The 18,180-nt window shown below is 35.2% G+C and overlaps 1 protein-coding gene and 1 long non-coding RNA gene across 51 annotated transcripts in view; both read left to right on the top strand.

Moving 5' to 3' along the window:
- The window catches only part of KIAA0825 (KIAA0825 ortholog), a 239,834-nt gene that overhangs the window by 129,831 nt on the left and 91,823 nt on the right, over positions 1–18,180 (top strand). For 40 of the 50 annotated variants that reach the window (XR_015280925.1, XR_015280924.1, XR_015280926.1 and 37 more), the window contains 2 exons: positions 1,397–1,552; positions 4,726–4,820. The exons of 5 other annotated variants lie outside the window; for them this stretch is intronic. Coding sequence is in view for 37 of the 45 variants with exons in the window: in XM_086868965.1 (XP_086725091.1) it covers positions 1,397–1,552; positions 4,726–4,820 (251 nt within the window). In the remaining 8 variants the exon portion in view is untranslated. Of the gene's footprint in view, positions 1–472; positions 555–1,396; positions 1,553–4,725; positions 4,821–18,180 lie in introns of all 50 variants that reach the window. 5 more of the 50 variants (XR_015280922.1, XR_015280921.1, XR_015280928.1 and 2 more) reach the window with 1 other exon arrangement.
- LOC147648192 (uncharacterized) lies at positions 11,713–15,840 on the top strand. The gene is made up of 3 exons (XR_015280930.1): positions 11,713–11,829; positions 12,130–12,210; positions 13,418–15,840. It is a non-coding gene; the product is annotated as an uncharacterized LOC147648192 (long non-coding RNA).

Raw genomic sequence — 18,180 nt, 5'->3', positions numbered from 1 at the left:
AAGGAAGGGCGGAAGGAAGGAAGGAAGGAAGGGCGGAAGGAAGGGCGGAAGGGCGGAAGGAAGGGAGGGAGGGAGGGAGGGAGGGAGGAATATCCAGATATTTTTGGAAAGCTGAGTAAAAAGAGACGAAAAGGATATGTTTTCCACGGTTGCTTTGTGGAATGTTGTTTCAAGCAATGTTGTTTAATTTGTTTTTCTTCTTTTGGTTAGTTGAGGTCTTTTTCCACACACTAAGACTATTCTGTGAGACTAAGATGTGACATTTGACTGCAACCAGCAGAGAGACAGTCCTCTTTCTCTTGCCCTCTCTCTAGGTCCCCCCTTTTTACTAGTACTAGAATCCATATGGCTAGTTTATCTGGATGAAACTTTTTTTTTCCTGGCTGATCTCACAACACATAGTGGCTAGTACCAACACAAGGGAGAAACAGCTACCATCTGTGTGGCCTGAAAGTGAGCTTGTGTCTTTCAGGTTAGGCCATAGGTATGCAAGTTTAAACAGATGATGAAAGTCTTCTTTTAGAAAGACCTACTGAGAAGCACAGGATGCCTTGGTAGGTAGTTTGCATGTTATTCCATCTCAGTAGGACTTTGAATAAGAGGAGCATTTGCATCCACCCATCCTAATGACTCACCTCTACTTGCTCCATGTTATGGACTTCATTTTAATAACAATAAACTGTTTAATCACAGTAGTCCTTCCAGCAAATAGATGTGTAAATGTTTCATTACATAGTTCTTCATAAAATGGTTCTATTTAATCAAAACGCTTTACTGCCCTGCAATGATGATTTATTTGCATAGTAGTCCAAGAAATGAAAACAGAAAAGATTGTGTCCAAAATAATCATGCATATGTTACAGTATAGTTTCTAAAACTGCAATTCAAATCATACTGCTTCTAGTGCTTGAATGCTTAAGCAGCTAAAAATAGCTTTGAAGAGTGGGAAAATACTTATTTCCTGTGTTTAAATAACATGGCTAGAACATGTTAATCAAAGAATTGAGTTATACAGTAATAATTGAGTGTTTTCTAAAAAGTTTAATTCAAAAGATACGAAAAACATTTGTTGTTCACTTTTACATATATCTAGCATATATATATATATATAAAATGAGAACTTGTACAAATAATTTTACAACTATTTCAAAACAATAGGTTAGATAATTCTATTTTGCTTAAGTTGGGTGCATGCTTTTCGAGGTTCTTTCTTGTTCATTGTAAAACGGTGGTATTCTTTAAAAGGTTTCTGTTTTTTAAAAGATTGTTAATTCCCCACTATATTAAAAGGAAGTTCCATCAAGAGTTCTGTAAACTTATGCTTGAAGTGTAGGCAAATTTCACTTAGAAAGCTAGGTGGCCTGTACTATTCTGTGGTTGCTTTTTCTTCTAAAAGGAGTATTTGAAAGAGCAGCTGTCCTGTGAGAATTCTTCTGAAGATGGTGTTACCTCGAGTCAATGCCCACCTTTGACACTGAAGGGCAGCGAAGAGCAGCCTGTCTTCAACCCTTTCCAGGTGTACAGACAATCTTGTGCAAAAGTATTCAATCAGGTTTGTGAAAATCTGAAACTTTGGTTACAGTATAATTTTTACTTGTTGGTCTTACTATGTTCATAACAAAGACTGAATGTATGAAAATGGAATTATTTATGTGTGTTCACATTTGATGAAGCAGAAAAGAGTATTATTTCTTGTAAATCTAATGAGGGTACCCTCTACAATACCACAGTGTTCAAAAAGCCATTACCATGCTTTTCTTTTATTGGAATTCTTACATGTAAGAGTGATTTTACATTTACTTACACTTCCTGTGTTCAGTATACTGAGGGAAAGCCCATCATGTCAATGACATTTATTACATCTGTGCAATAGTACATAAGGTTATTCTCAGTCCTTTGAAAAATCATGTCAGAACTCTGAGTTCACATTTAGAATCTTCCTCATGGGTCTTTCACAGACATGTTGAACAGTTAAGTAAAGAGTGCTTTAGAAATACAAAATTTTACAAAACAGTGAGACTAAGCAGGGGTAAAACAAAGAAAGAAAAAACCAGCATCCATGTCTCTGTTTTTCTTTAAGTTATGCTTGTAATATGTAAAGGATTATAATTTTTTTTAGGGAATTTAGTTTCCTGATAATGAAAGCGTTAAAGAAAAGAGATCTGGTTGCCTAAATCTCTGCTGGAGCACCCCATGACCAATTGATTGCACAAAATGTTAAATCGTTTCTGATACTGCTTTGATACTTATCTTATGCCATTGTTTCTCATATATTCTTAATATGCCATCAACATTTTTGATTCCAGCATTCAATTCAAATATTTGAAAAGAAGTAGTATTACAGAAACATGAAATTCACTTTACAGACTTGTGTGGAGATGCATCCTTTTTCAGTGCAGCTCTGCTTATATATGGTGTAATCTCCTAGCCCGGTTTTGACTATCTGGTCTATTTGATCAGTTATATTGCTGTAAAATATACTTGTTTTTCTTAGTTGTTTAATGGATGCTTACTCATTGTTAGGTTGCAACCAAAGTGTTAATATCCTGAAAAAGGAGACTAATACCAATTCCACAAGGCTTTTCAAGGCTTCTCACTCCAGAGAAACATGCTTTATAGAATCTTTGAATCAAAAGAATCATAGAATAGCTTCAAATGGAAGGGACCTTCCAGTCATGAGTCATAGAACCAGACAGCAGGCGAGATTGGAAGGGACCACAGTGAGTCATCTAGTCCAACCTCCTTGTTCCAGCAGGGTCATCCCAGAACACATGGGCAGAGAATTGCGTCCAGATGGTTCTTGAGTATATCAAGTGAAGGAGACTCCACAGCCTCTCTGGGGAGTCTGTTCCAGTGCTCAGTCACCCAGGCAGTAAAGAAGTTCTTCCTCATATTCTGCCCAAAAGGTCAAATGTATCATGGGCTGCATCAAAAGGAGCATGACCAGCCAGTCAAGGGAGTTGATTCTGCTCCTCTACTCCGTCCTGATGAGGCTCCACCTGCAGTGCTGCATGCAGATCTGGAGTCCCCAGCACAGGAAGGACACAGAGCTGTTGGAGCCAATCCAGAGAAGGGACACCAAAATCACTAGAGGGATGGAGCACGTCTCCAGTGACAAAAGGCCAAGAGAATTGCAATTGTTCAGCCTGGAAAAGAGATGGCTTTGGTGTGACCTAATTGCAGCCTTGCAGTACTTGACGGAAGCTTACAAGAAAGATGGAGAAGATTTTTCATGAGCATGTAGTGACAGGACAAAAGGGAATGGATTCAAACTGACAGGAAGTGGCTTTATATTAGAGCTTAGAAAGAAATTATTTCCTGTGAGGGCACTGGAACAGGTTGCCCAGAGATGTTGTGGTTACCCCATCTGTTTAAAGCATTTCAGGCCAGGCTGGACAGAGCTCTGAGAAACCTGGTCTAGTGAAAGGTGTATGAAAGGTGTACCTTAACCATGGCAAGGGGTTGGAACAAGGCGATCTTTCTGGTCCCTTCAAACCCCAATCATTCTATAATACTCTTCTCTGATTCTGTTTCCAAGCTTAATGATGTTATTAAATAGTTCAGTTCCCTTTACCATAAAATTGCACTTTGATTTAGTAGTGTGGGACTGTCTGTTTATAAAACAGTGATGAGTATAGCTGAGTGTCTGGTTTCCAGTAAAAATAATTGCCAGTGCCTGTAAAAGATGCCAGAGCATTCTCAAGGAGCCTTTCCTTATTCATTCACTTTCCACTTTCTCAGTATTTTATTTTTTTCTTGTTACCCTTATTTCCCTTTTGTACTCTGTATTTCACCCTTGTTTTTCTACTTTAGTTTAACATGCATGTAAAAGATGAGGGTTAGAGAGTAAATTAAGTAAGGAAAAGGAAAGTGATAAAATATAGATGGAAGGAATAGGAGGGATTGCAATGATTCTGCTCTCCCAGAGGAACCAAGTGCTGCCTGTAAGAAGAAAAATATGTGCTCCAAGTTACACTTTACTGTTGTTCAGGTTTATTTCCATTGTTTTGACTTGCTTAAACTTTTTTTAACTACTCAGTGCTATTTTAGTGTTACAACAATTACTTTGTACTTATTTCCTCCCAAGAACATTGAATTACAGTCAATACTTGACCACTGCTGACAACGAAAAGGAATATTATGCAACAGAATGTACTACTTTTTAAAAATAAGGATGTTGTGTATGGTCTTTTGTCTGCCCATTGATGATGTAAATTGCTTTGGTTTATTAAATAAGCAATATGGAGTTATATTTGTCCATATTGTCTAGATTTAATGCTGTTTATAGTACAGCATTAAATTACTCTAATTATGAAACAGGTTACTTCTTGAATTCCAGCTATACCATATTTTTCACAACAAAACTTTTTGCTGACAGCAGAAAATGCAAATTGCTGTTACATACAAAGTTACCAACTATTTTGCTTTTTGGACAAAGAGTAAAGCTCTCAGACAAAGTTATTAATCAGAATGCCATCAACTGTTGGAAGAACAATGGTTAAAAAAACTGATTTATCTTTTTATAAATAGTGTCTATGTCCGTAATTAATTAATTGCCATTTTATTGGAATAAACGCCTTCTTCTGTGGACATGATTGATAAAATCTTTCTAAGTCCTCATTCTAGACCCCCCTCCTTGGTTAGTATATCACAGCTGGAGCTTTAATGTACTGATCATATTAATGCTGATTAATAACTAACTAGTTTCTTGCCATGTATCAACAGTCAGCCATTACTGAATGGAACTGGGATTGGTCAAGATTGCTGCCAGGTTATTTGGGACTGAATCAGATGGCCTTCAGGGTGCTGCTGACACACAGGTAACAGGACTTTGGCAAATGATCACATTTTTCTTTTGTATTTTTGACTTTGTAATAGTGGATACACAAAGATTTTACTGGTGAAATGTATAAATAAAATGAATTCTGCATTTCCTTTTAAATATGTAGTTTTAAAATGGAGCAACATTTTTTCTGTAGTATTTGTTCCATACTCAGATGGCTTTCAATTCCTGTTTTGAGGTGTATAATTTGTTCTTTCTGTTTGAGACAGAAGTATATGAATATATGTTGATATTGCACTTAAATAATGCTTTGAAAAAAAATTAGTCACTTTTGCAAACATTTACTGCAAAATTTCAGCACAGAATTTAGTCTATGTTTATTCAAGTTGCAAAATATCTTAAATTCAGTTGGGGATGTGACAAATGTAGCTAAAAATAGAAAATGTTTCCTTAATAGCTTTTAATTAATGATACTTATTCTCATATTTTATTGCCTTTTCACTTGTAAAATATAACTGTTTAATTCAGAAGCAGCAATTTCTTAAATTCAGAAAAATTTAGGTGGAAGTCTTTTTGGGGGAGGGGGTTGTTTTTCGTTTGTTTCTTTTTCATTAATATTTCCCACATGTGAAAACTGGAAAATTTACATGTTGCAGACTATACTAAGACATTCCCTTAATTCTGAATCCTCCTGATCATACCTATTAAGATCTTATCAGTCATCTTTTGAATGGGACTGTTCCTCTATCTAGAAACTTCAATGGCAATTTCAAAAGTGTGTGAATTTGCATGTCATAATGGTTTTGGGTGTTTTTTGGTCCCATTTTCTTCATTTAGCACTAGCAGTTCTTATTAAACATTTAATTATTCCTTCCTTTCATTTATAAAATACTTGTACAGTCTGTTTGAGTTTTTCTGCCTTCATTCGAATAAGATTACTTCTTTCTCTACCCAAATTGTTCTTCTCCAAAAGTTTAATTGCACAGAAAATCTTGCCAGCTAAAACTTGTTATTCTGTTCTCTTCTTGATGTTGTTACCTGTCTGTTGTTGTTACAGACAGAATGTGAAACTTCACAGACTTTTTGTGTTAAATGTCAGAGACAATACAGTACTATTTTTTTTACTTTGATGGTTCTCCTGTTGATTGCTACCTCATGTCCTTCATTAAAAATTATGTAGACTGTCCTTTTAAAAGAGACTGTCATAGAAACTCTTAGACTAAAACTGGTTCTTGAACTTTGTTTCATGTTATTGTCAGCAAGGGAGCAGAGGACTGCTGTGATTTGCAGAGGAAATATTTTGTGTGGACATATCATATCCACTGTTCCCTTAAAACAAAATTTTATTTTTCTTTTGATCTCTCTTTAGACATTCGGAAGAAATCATGTGTATGCCTCCTCTGTCCTTTTCTGTATTTCACACCCTTGTCATATCATCTATTTTCTTTAATTTAATAAATTCCCTAATTGTTGTCATCTTTCCTAATTTGAAAGTGTCTTCATTCATTACCCTTCTACATGGTAAGGAAATTCTCATCTAGAAGTGACATTATACAAGTAATTAATAATTAGAGCATGGATCTATTATTTCAACCTCTCTACAAACCAACAAATCATTTAGATCCACTGTGATCATAAAGTATAATAGTTGGTCCAGTATCTGCCATAGCAACCAGCATTATCATCACAACTTCTCTTTATGTGACTTTATTTTTATCATAGCTAATATGTGTATGCTCATACTTTACAGCTGACTAGGACAATTCTAGCTGTTCTTGCAGCTACTCAGGCAAGCTATGCGGAGTAAGTCTGACTAAGACTCAGGTGAGCCCTATCTTTAGGTGATTCTTCATGGTCCTTCTTTGAGCTGGATAAATTTCAGCCTTAATTGTGCTCAAGACTTAATGTTCAATTTGAATGAACATGTGATTATTTTGACCTCCGATTTATGGTGGACTTCCTATTTCTACTGTTTCCCTCCTGAAATGAGTTAAACAAAACCACAGGCAGTACTTGAACTGTGCCAGAGCCATAAAGTGGGGCGCTGTAATATTTTAATTACTCCTTTCTTTGACACATGCTAAAGCTTTCCTTGAATAGTTACATCTGTGCAGGCAAAAATATTTTTACCAGTTCACAGTGATGCTGGAATGATATTTATCTCCTTCTTTATGTATTTCAAGAAAAAATACTGTCAGTTGCATATGAAGGTAAAAAAGCATGATCTTTCTTTTGAGGAAAAAAAAAGTGAAAATGCTTAGGGGACTAATTTACAAGGCAAATGCTCCCCTAACCTAGTTAATGACTGAGTTAGGTGAGAGGGTGTTATGAGAGCATTGTCCCAGAGCCAGCAAGTATTAGGCAAATTAATTGGTTGGTGGTTAGGGGAAAGTAAAAGACTTCTAGGACTGGTTAAAAAGGGAATGAATTGTTGTCTACTACTCATTGCTGGCTTCACACAATGATGGGAATCTAATCCCTGCATTCATATGATCCTCAAAGTAAAAGTGTCCAGGAAATTTTTAAAATTAAAGATGTGGTGGTTGTTAGGCCCCAGAATTTTCTCACTGAGTCCATCAGAAGGGCTTACAGGGGTGTACCCTGAGTTAGATGCAAGGGAAGAATACTGACAAATTATTCCTCAAGAGTCAAAACTTAAAACTTAAGTTAGCAAACTTAAATGGCATACTTGAGAAAAAGTTTTAAGCAAATTTAATGCTTTATATTGAATCAATATAAAGCATTTGACAAAACATTAATTTAGCAAGAACTAAGCCCATTCAATTTAACAAACTTCAACTCATCTGATTTTAATTTACTCAAAAATAAATAATATGTATGTGTACATATATATATATATTTCAAGCAGCAAGAATAAAAGTTAAAAGGTATTTCTCAATTATACTTGAAACAGTATCTTTTAGTAATAAGACCATTAACATTCAACTAATTGAATTAACTAATTGAATTGTGAACTTGATTTACACAAGTTTTAAAAAATATCCTTCATACTTAACAGATGCATGCTGCTTTTTCAAGTCTTGGACTCACTTATTCATCCTTAGCCACTCCAGTAACAAATGGGGATTCCTTACCTCTAATATATGTATTAAAGAAGAGCAATTGTTATTTAATTGCCCATAACTTCTAATTAGTTTCTTGCTCATGAAGTTACAATTCTTACTGTCTGGCCAAATCAGCATGTTGAAAATCTGCAGGAAGTACTTAGCAGTAGGAAAATAGTTGTTGTGTTGTCAACACTGAGGCACAATTCCAGAGCACAGTACCATGCATTATCCTTCTTGTTTATGTACTCTTCTTTATGTATAAGTTAAATTCATGACCATTTATTTTCAGAGAAATATCTTGGCAACTTGCACATGGTTAGAAGATAATATTATTTTGCTGAGATGTGACCTGCCTTCTGCAGTTGTACTGGACTTTCAGGTGAACTGAATACATGATAATGTAAAGCTATTCCTATCACTAGAAAGAGGAGAAAAAAAAAGCATTTTTTGAAATCTGTAAAGCCATTATCCAGTATTGTAGTAACTTGCAGTTCTGAGGAGGAATGACTGGGACTCCCTCCTCTGCACTTAGGGAAGTTTCACAAAGCACTGGTGTCTGTGCAGGGACAAGTAGTGATTTAGTTGTAATGATGTAGATCCTGCTGCAGGAGCACCCTGGGAGCAATAGGAACCGACAGAGAAGTGCTCATGACTGGCAAAGCCAACAACTGTCAGGACCTTCAGAACAGAAGGCTTAACAACTTAATAACTGAGAGGGGAGTGGGTTATTTTTACTCTAAGTGCGTCAGGTGAGAAACAGTAACAAGTTAGAAAAACTATAGAAATTAAAACTAGTACTTGTTCAAGTGGAAGAGAAATGTTATAAAAATGTCCATACTGAAAACTAGAATATGATTTCCAACAGATAAGGAACAGTGTAGCTCAAGAAGAACTTTCCAGAAAGTGTTTATGCAGTGATATGAGCTCTAAACAGTTTTAAGTTGGGACAGGATAGACCAAGTATCTAGGCAACTTTTGGTCATATGTTGTCTTGCTAGATATTCTAAATTGCCCATCACCTTCTGAAAGTAGAAAGCATGGAGATATATATATATAGATATATAGATATATATATATATATATATATTTGCTTTAAGGAAACTGTAAAAAATGAGTACCTTTGTTTTTTACTAAAACTGACCAAAATCTGTAGGCTTTCTAGTAGACTTTCTTGCTACAACTACAAATCAACTATTAATGATGGTTAGTGAAGAGGTAGGGTGCCTTTAATACTGCAGTAATTGTCACCTACTTGGTGTTACTATAATTGATGCCCTTATAATGCATATGAGAACATTCACTGCAAAATATATTTAAACTCTCAGATTCTTTGGACTATAGATTTTTTTTATAACATTGTCCAGACTGCATTCTTTCTGATGAGCTACTGGGGTGTTTACAAGTGGGTCTGCTTTTTCGGTAGATAAAAACTGTCATTATCAGCAGAGTGCTATCCTAGGACCGAGAAAATCTTGTACTTAGTGTCTCTTTATTAAAATCCTTTCAACTCTACTGCCTTTTGCAAATTCATTTGTTAATAAGTTGTGGCATTTGTTCCCCATATTAGAGCTAGGTGATAAAATTATGTGTTTTGACTTTGATTAAGCTTGATAAAACTGAAGTAAGAAAGTCTTTAGAATTTTGAATGATTGCAGGGCAAAATTTGCATAGCTCTTGTATATTCTAGTGAATACACAGACACCATCTGTTGAGAATGATAGCCATATGGTGAACTATTTATAGAAAATGTTTATATTCATTGTGTTGTTGATTACCTAGATATCCAGAAAACACACTTTTAAAATGTAGTTTATCAACGTGTGGAAAAATTTATTATGTGGTTTTGAAACTGGAAAGAGTGCCAGCAAACTGCATGTGTTTTGTTGTCAAAGACTTTTTATAAAACTTTACAAAAGCCTAAATCTGAGAAATGAGTGAAAAAAACCTCCAGGGTATTAAAAGGTAGGAAGTTCTCTAACAATTTCCTTTGTGGAAGAAACAAATGATGGAAGAGCAGTTATTGACATGATGCCAAGACAGAGAGGTTATCTGCATGGCAGAGGGCAGCAGTCTTATATCTAGTGTACTTTTAGCTATGTTTATGTGTCTTCTGAACTGCTGATGCTCCCAGACTTTTTGTATCCAAATGTGCTGGATATTGGAAATTCATATTGTTGCTACAGCTACAAGTCAACTATTAATGATGGTTGGTGAAGAGCTAGGATGCCATTAATATTGCAGTAATCGTCACCTGCTTGGTGTTACTATAAATGATGCCCTTATAATGCATATGAGAACAGGGTATGAAAGGCAGTGTCTCATTGCTCCTGTATCAAAAGAAGCAGCTGAAAGGCATTAATCCATTTTCGTACATCTCTTGGTTATTCACAAAGTCAGGTTTACACCCTAGTGCTGGATGTACCAAAAAAAAACAATGGGATTTTGTGGAAAATCTCACTTTGACCTTTCAGGGTAAGCAAGCTCCCTGTTCCATAAATAAGTTGGTCAATAACAAGGTATATGTCACATCTGTCACCATAAAGGATTATCGTTCTTCTGCTTATCCTCTTCTGACATAGCTAATCAAACTGTACTGTGACCTTAAAAAATCTGGCAGAAGTAGGCTTAGTTCCCTGCCTGGCACTTTTCAAGCATTGGTGGCAGAAGATACATCAGTAAGCAAAAGGGAACAGTATTGCACACTTTGACTGCCACTCAAGCCCCTATCATGCATACAGTTGCAACATGAATTTCACAAGTAAATTACATTAAAGATGAGGCTCCCCCATATGCAATACACTTTTCTGATTGTTATCAGTCTCTTTCTTCTGCAGATGTATTGATGAATCATATTAAAAAAAAAATGCTCTCTGATGACAATCTCCAACAGAAAGTGCTAAAAACATAAGGATTGCCATATCTTATTTAACCTTACTTAATACGAGCTACTTTTTTATACTTGGAAGCCCTTTATGATGAGGCCTTTGCTATCCTTGCAGTACAAAAGCATGTACTTACCAGCTCTTTTAACTGACAATATAAAATTGCTTAAATAAGGTTTCAGGCTAATTTGATGGGTTTTTTATTGCTCAAACCTGGCTTCTAGAAAAAGTGAAAATAAAATGAATGAAGAAGAAGAAAGTGTTGCTGGTACATCTTTTTGCATTCAAAAATGTAGTAAGCACAGCATGTTGGCTAGAGCAGGCTTGTGATAAAAATCTCTTTCTTCTAATAATGTCTCACAGTATCTTGGTTCCCCATTTAAAATAGGTCACGTTTGTCCACATTTTTATATCCTTTGATATCCACATTTTTATATCCTTTGATTGTCTTGGTTTAGGAATGGTACTCCACAATTTAGTGCTCCTGCTGAGAGTCTCCAAACCACTGCTTACTCTTCTTTCCCCTTTCCTGCCACCACCCCTGGTTCTATGGAGAGGAGAATTGGAGGCCCAAAACATAAAGATCATGGGTTGAGACAAGAGTAATTTACTGAAAACAGCACTGAAAGAAGAAAATAAGTAGTAACAGCAACAATACTAACAGCAAATGGTACAAGGAAGAGGCGAGCAGTGGAAACCCCCTGACAAGAGATACTACCCAACTGCTCCCTCCACCCCACTGCACTGACCTGAAGACAGCCCTTGCCCCATCCCCAGCGAATTATAGAAGGTGCTATAGAGTAACATCCAGGTCTCAGCCATGCCTCCTCCTGGCTACTGCAAAAAAACTCTGTCCAGGTCAGCTTTGATGGGAATCCTGTTAGGTATATTCAGTGTATTGTGTTAATAATGCATTTGTGTATTTATTGTTAGGATTCATTGATTCCTTTAAAAGTATGTATCTTTTCTTCATAACTAGGTATTTTTGTGTGCTACAAATCATCACTTGGAAGTGTGGCACTTCAGCATTTTTATCACTATCTAATTAACCTGGTGATTGCTATTCTGTGACTTGGGTGACTTTTCTTAAAAACAGGTATTTCCTTTCATCTGCAAATAATTTGCCCCTTTCAACTCTGGCTCAAATCCTGTTCTCTGGGGATTCTTAAGTGGAGATACTAATGTTTGCTTTACTTATCCGTTATTTTCTCTTTCCTCTTTTCTCTTTCCTATTGATCCAAGTTTTCATTCTTAATAGATACATAGTTATATACCAATTGTAAGTGTACTGTAAGTGTAATGTGTAACTGTTAAATGTGTAAATGTGAATTAATGCATTTAAAGTACTGACTTCCCTGATTGTGCACAGTGGCTTAGCTTCTCATCTTACCTATAGACTTTCTTGTTACACCTGCAAAGGAAAAGGCTGCAGGATACATACAAGCTGACAAGCTGAAAGTCTGTCTTGTCCATCAAGGTATTGTTTCTTCCTTTTCCTGCTCCTTCTTAGATAAGGGATTTTTCATTAAAGTTATAGCAATGTAGAGTAATTCAATTTCCATACAGGGATCTCAATTTCTTTGCAAGCTGTAATGAGCTGAGACATGCAAGTCCCCTGTAAGGTGGAGGGTGAAGTATTAATATCAGAGTTAAATAGATGGAAAATCTGGTCGTGCAAGTCACTTTTAGGGTTTTTCCTTCTACACTGCAAAATCAGTCTGTAGCAAAGCAAAGAGAAGAATCTAGCTCTTTTGAATAAATTTAAGATAAAAAGCTACCACAATAGTAGCTGATCTGTGGTGGCTGTTGCTATGCACTGTTCCTTTGTGGCAACAAAGGGGAGGTGACTCAGCTTTAGTGAGACCTTAATGCTTATCTAATTTGAATTACCTTGCATTCATTTTGGGAAGTGGTAGTCTCATTAGTTTTTCTCTGAAGGAGATGGGGAAGACTGTGTGCTTTCTCCTGACCTTGAAATATTCACTGTTGCAACTACAAAGCAAGTATTGAGGGCTGGTGGTGGCTACAGTGCAGATCCCAGACCTTTGTAGCTGTAACTGTTGTTTTTAGAGCTACATGGCTTTCCCAAAGTTATTGGCTTCTCACATGGCTTTCCTGGATGTACTACTTCCTCTGTCCTGCCAGGTTGACACTGCTTAAGAAGGGATGACAAGTCCCAAAGATCTTATTGCTTCTTTCCCAAGTTGTGAGTGTCAAACTGACCTCAGAAGTTTTACCATCATGATGCATGCAGATAGAGCAAAGTTGGTCAGTTTTGCATGAACTCCTAATAGGTTTTGTGAAGTGAGTAGTAAGTTTAAAATCTCTCTATACACTGTGATTTAGGCATTTCTGATGCTTACCGATGATTTGACCCAGAAAAACTTTTTGATTGGGATTTTTCTTCCCCTCTTAACATCTTTCTAGGGTCTAACAACAAAATGTAGTCTTTGTGAAGAGTGGGAAACCATTGTGCATGCTGCCTCATATACCAAAGAGGGAATTAAGAATTGTCATTCTAATAGTTGACACTGTAAAATGTCATTGAGGAAAGCTTTTTCATGTTAGTCTTTAGATTGACAGGTTATGACAAAACTGCATTCATGTTGCTTGAATACATCTTTTGTCTAGTTTTACATGCTTTTTGACTTGTCTAGCAAATGACATATTAAGGTTTTCATTAGCCTTAACCAGGTGTGATTTTCTCTATGGAAGATACCTTGGTAGGACTACAGCTGAAGGCGAGTAAACCAGTGAAGCTTAGAAATGCCACAGCCCTTCTTCAGATGGTGGTGAAGAATTGAAAGACTCATTAATCAACAGCCAAGTCACAGATGTGATGGCTTTCCTGCAACAGGCAACAGACTGTGAAAGTCACATCCAACATACAAAACTGTTAAACAAGGCACATCTATAAACATTCTTAAACTTTTGTCTTTCCATTTTTCTTGAAAAACACCATTCTTTTCATGTTTTCTTTTTTTTTTAAACAAAAATATTTGTTTGTTTTCCAAGGAATACTATTTAGTTTAGGAAACAAAAGTAAATACTGACACTGTTTTCACCCTTTGTTCACTCTAATACAACAACATATTCATTTAAATGGAAACACAGTTTTGATTGCAATGATTAATGTAAAGAGTTTTAATATTAAAGGTTTTTATATACACAAAATATGCACGGGAGTTTTGACAGAAAAAAAATTAATACAGGGATTTTGTGCATACAAATGGCTGGCTATTTTCTTCACGATTTTCCAGTACTTTCCCCTACTACAAAAATTATCTGGAACAAAGATTCAATTATGGTGTAGTGCTGCAATGTAGACAGTCATAGAATGTTTAAAGTGAAATTACTTAGAAGATTTTATTAGTTAATCAACCTGCACTGGATTTTTCACCTGCACTAATAGGAAAAGCACATAATAAGAAGCCAAAGAATTAAATCGCCACACAATTTTTCCACATCATGCTTCCTTAAACTCTCTGGATTCCCTGGAATGAAGGAGAGTCTAGTCAGAGATACTATACTTACCCATGAATTTTTTTTCCTCAGATTATCTTTAAATTGATACATTCCCCATGGATAAAAATTAATTTTACTCTGTCAAAGAGCAGTGTGTATGAAGTTGTTAGAATTTTTGTACTTGCTAATTCCTTGGTCTTCCTAATTTTCACTTTTTTCCAAAAATATATTTCAGTTCAGTATAATAAAAATGATTCTTTAAAATCTGAGGCAGATGAGAACACTGGGATGAGTAATTTCTTAATAGCCATTGTCTGATCTTCTGCTTTCTTCTTTTGAACATCTGTCTTACTTTTGATCTTCATATCCAGAAATTAATTCTAATTTGCAATCCACATTTTTAATTTCTGGTTTTTTTTATTGCCAGTTGCAAAGCTATTTTGGTCTGATTCAGTTTGAGTCAATTGAACTGTATGTAGGTATAGTGCCTGCTGGCTTAGTAACACTGTAGTGCACGCAGAAGACAAGGAAACAATGGTGCTGCATTTATTGCAGCAATAAGGTCTTCTTTAGTGGTATATCAAAAGTTATAACTGTTTTGCCCTTAGGTTCTGTTAGCAGATATTTGAATATACCTCTCTTTAAGATATATTTGCAACAGACTTTTTCTATTTATTCAAATGTACTGCTACTGATTGTTATTGGAGGGCTTGTTAAGGCATATACAGCTATCATTTTAGAAATAACTGTTTTTTCACTTTAACAACAGTTTTTTTTCATTTTAAAGAGATTTCATTACTGGGATCAGGGACGACTTTCATTTTGTTTCACATTTGACCATAAATTATTGCCTATAATTTTGCTCATTAACTTTCTGTTGTTGCTTTAACTCAGTAATTAAACACCTCTGTATAAAGACCCACTATCTAAAATAATACAGATATTTATCCTTTTAATTGTACTAATAAAGAGTGTGATATCTGAATTTAAATACCACCAAACACTTCTCACAAAAGTGTTAATGAAATTATATCAGTCAATAAATATAGTCAATAAAATAACTATAATGATTTCTCTTGGGGTAATTACATGGATAATTTAACAGCACATTTGGATAAAAACTGAGAGAATTAATGATACATAGTTAAACCTCCGTAAATGGTATAGAGAAAAGAAAAAGTTTTGTTGTCTTTCAAGAAAAAAAGAAACCTTTAAAAATATGTAGTAGCTCATAACAGTAAATTTATTTTCCATTTCTGTCCTATTTTTGGCATTGAATTATTTATTGTTTCATATGGACTCACTGTAAGATCATGGTGGACTTTACTGCCTCTTAAGTGAATGACAGTTGGGTATTCTTTGCATATCTCAGTGGAAAATGGTTGTTGCATTAAAAAAATTGATACAGTGGTTTCAGAATTTTAGCATTAAAAATGAATGTCTGTCTGTCTAAACTTCAGTGCAATATTGTCATAGTTCAAGGTGACCTACGGGATTCATATACTATGAAGTTACGCTCACAGATCAATCTCCAACATCACACCCAAGACTCAATGTTTGGTTGCTAACTGATCTGAGTGTAAAAAGCTTCAGGCTGTAACTTTCTGAGCAAAAAAATAAATCAGAGATATTCTGAAAAAGAGTACTGCTTTTTTCTATTACTTTTTCACTAGGAAAGGTGTGAGTCCAGAGCAAGGTTTGTGTAATCAGGCTTTCATAGTGTTTTCACTATTGATAAATTTTTTTCATAGAAAATTAACAGATTCTTAAGTCTTTAAAGATTATGCTTTAGTTCACAGCAGCTTATCAGAGTTGCTCTAAAACTTTTAGAAGGATGTGATGTCAGTTTGTTGTTTACTTATTTATATTTATTTCAGTGAGGATTGAGCTTCCTTTGCAGAAGGAAAGCTCCTTCCTATACCACAATATTTTAATTTTTTCATCAACTTATGGCATTTAATGATGTGATTTTTTAAATTTGTTAAGTTTAATTTTCTGATTTTAATCTATGCTGTCACATGCTGAATTTTTGTACATAGAGTTTAATGACTGATTAATCTTTTTATTCCATACTAAACCATAGTCCTGAATCTGCTCATTCACATCCTTAATGGGTTGTCTCTGTGAATTCAGTACAATAACTTCAATTCAACATGTTAGGCTAGATTGTATGCCTGCATACAATTCTCATGTGGCATGAGAAGACTACTCAGAATTAACAGTGTTTCTTTGGCCTGTATTTCTCACATATTTGGTTATGTGTCTGTAATCTGCAAAGAATCATGTGCTTGTGCCACAGTGCGTGGTCTCTATCTTGTCCATATAAGTACACTGAAAACACAGGCTACTGAAATTTTAATTAAAATTTGAATGGTAGCTTTTATGGAGGCCTACTATATATTCTAATGATGCAGAAATCTTTTGTTGTAAAATAAAGCAATAGTGAGCTACACCATTAGACCATTTACTAAATCTAGTCCATGCTAAGAGCAGTTTTGAGAGATTTTTTTTTTTTTTCAATTTGGTTCAGTTATGATTTATTAGAATTTTTTCTTGAATGTCAGTAATACATGCTATATGTCTGTTCAAATGGGGACAAACCTATATCCAAACAATATACTGTGTTACTCATTTCGGAGCAGTAGGGTGTTTAACTGAATCTTTACCATGATGCAACAAAGTAGAATTTAAAGAAGTGATGCTCAGCATCTCAAGTAATACATGTTTAATCTTTGGTCGCTGTATCATCTATTGGCTTGAAATAAACATTGTTCGAATAAGTGGAGTTTAAATGCACTAGTTCCTTCCACTGGGCTAAGAAATAGCAATGTTATGGTTTCCCAAAATTGATGTCAAATACTCCTGCAGTTACTGTGATAAAGAAATTAGAATGAGGTTTTCCTATTGCAGTAAAATAGCTAAGAAAGAAGGATAAAGAAAGGAAGATAATTTTTCTGTTGCTTATAATACTTTTTTCATAGTTTATTGAAATGATAAATAATAGGACAGAAACATGTAGAACAAGCTTTGGTGTAACTGAATTAATTTTAAAAGAGCTGAGTTCTGACAGGGAGTGTGCACCCTGTGAACTGAGTGGTTTTTTCTTTAATAAAATTTTATCAGCATTCAATAGTGACATAAAAATAATGCTTTTAAATCTTCTGAAGCAGACTTGTCAAGTTCTCAGTGGCATCTTGTAATTGTGAAAACGAAAGGGTATGTTTTAACTCTCCTTGGTTACGCATCTACATCAGGTTCTTCTCATGCTTATTCTTCTCCATAGTTTTAAATGCGTGGGAGAATTTGATCAGTGTCCTTTTTATATTCAAAATGAGTCAGCTTCTGTCTCAAAAGTGTCTTATTGTCATGATGTCACTGCATCTCAAGATTTGTGACCTTTTGCTCCATATGGACTCATGGTAGACCTTGTGTTTTTGCAAACTAGATTGCTTTTGTTCCCCTGCTAGGGGGTATCAAAGCCTTTTGGACTAGAGTTTTACATGCTGGTAGGGTTGCAAATAAATAAATAAATAGAATAAAATTAGTATACTAAAAGTACTCAACAGCAACTGAAAACACCCAACAAAGAAACAAACCTTAAGTTTATGTATAATAAGGACCGCCAGATGTCGCAAAGGCATCGTTGATGAAGTGAGTTTTTATCCAAAATGTGGCACTTATATGAGGAACAGTAGTATTGTGTTGGAGAGTTGCAGAGGCCATAACAGGTCAGTGAAATGTCCTTCAAACATTTGATTTTTACATTTGAGAATAGGCCAAGATGAAAAGATAACCACATATCTGACACTGACATTGCTACCATTTAGACAACCGATGCAATTGCCTTATTCAATGGGCTCAATCAGATCTTTATTACTTTGAAACCTACATAAGAGATTTAATTTTGGTGGGGTTTTTTCTTATAAAAAGTTAAGGATTTGAGCATTATGAGATCACAAACTTCTAAGTGTACATTTATTAT

Source organism: Cyanistes caeruleus, chromosome Z, assembly GCF_971803275.1.
Source record: "Cyanistes caeruleus chromosome Z, bCyaCae1.hap1.1, whole genome shotgun sequence".
In the NCBI taxonomy this organism is placed as follows: domain Eukaryota; kingdom Metazoa; phylum Chordata; class Aves; order Passeriformes; family Paridae; genus Cyanistes; species Cyanistes caeruleus.
Note: the sequence above shows the minus strand (reverse complement) of the source record. Positions and strands in the feature narration are given on the sequence as shown.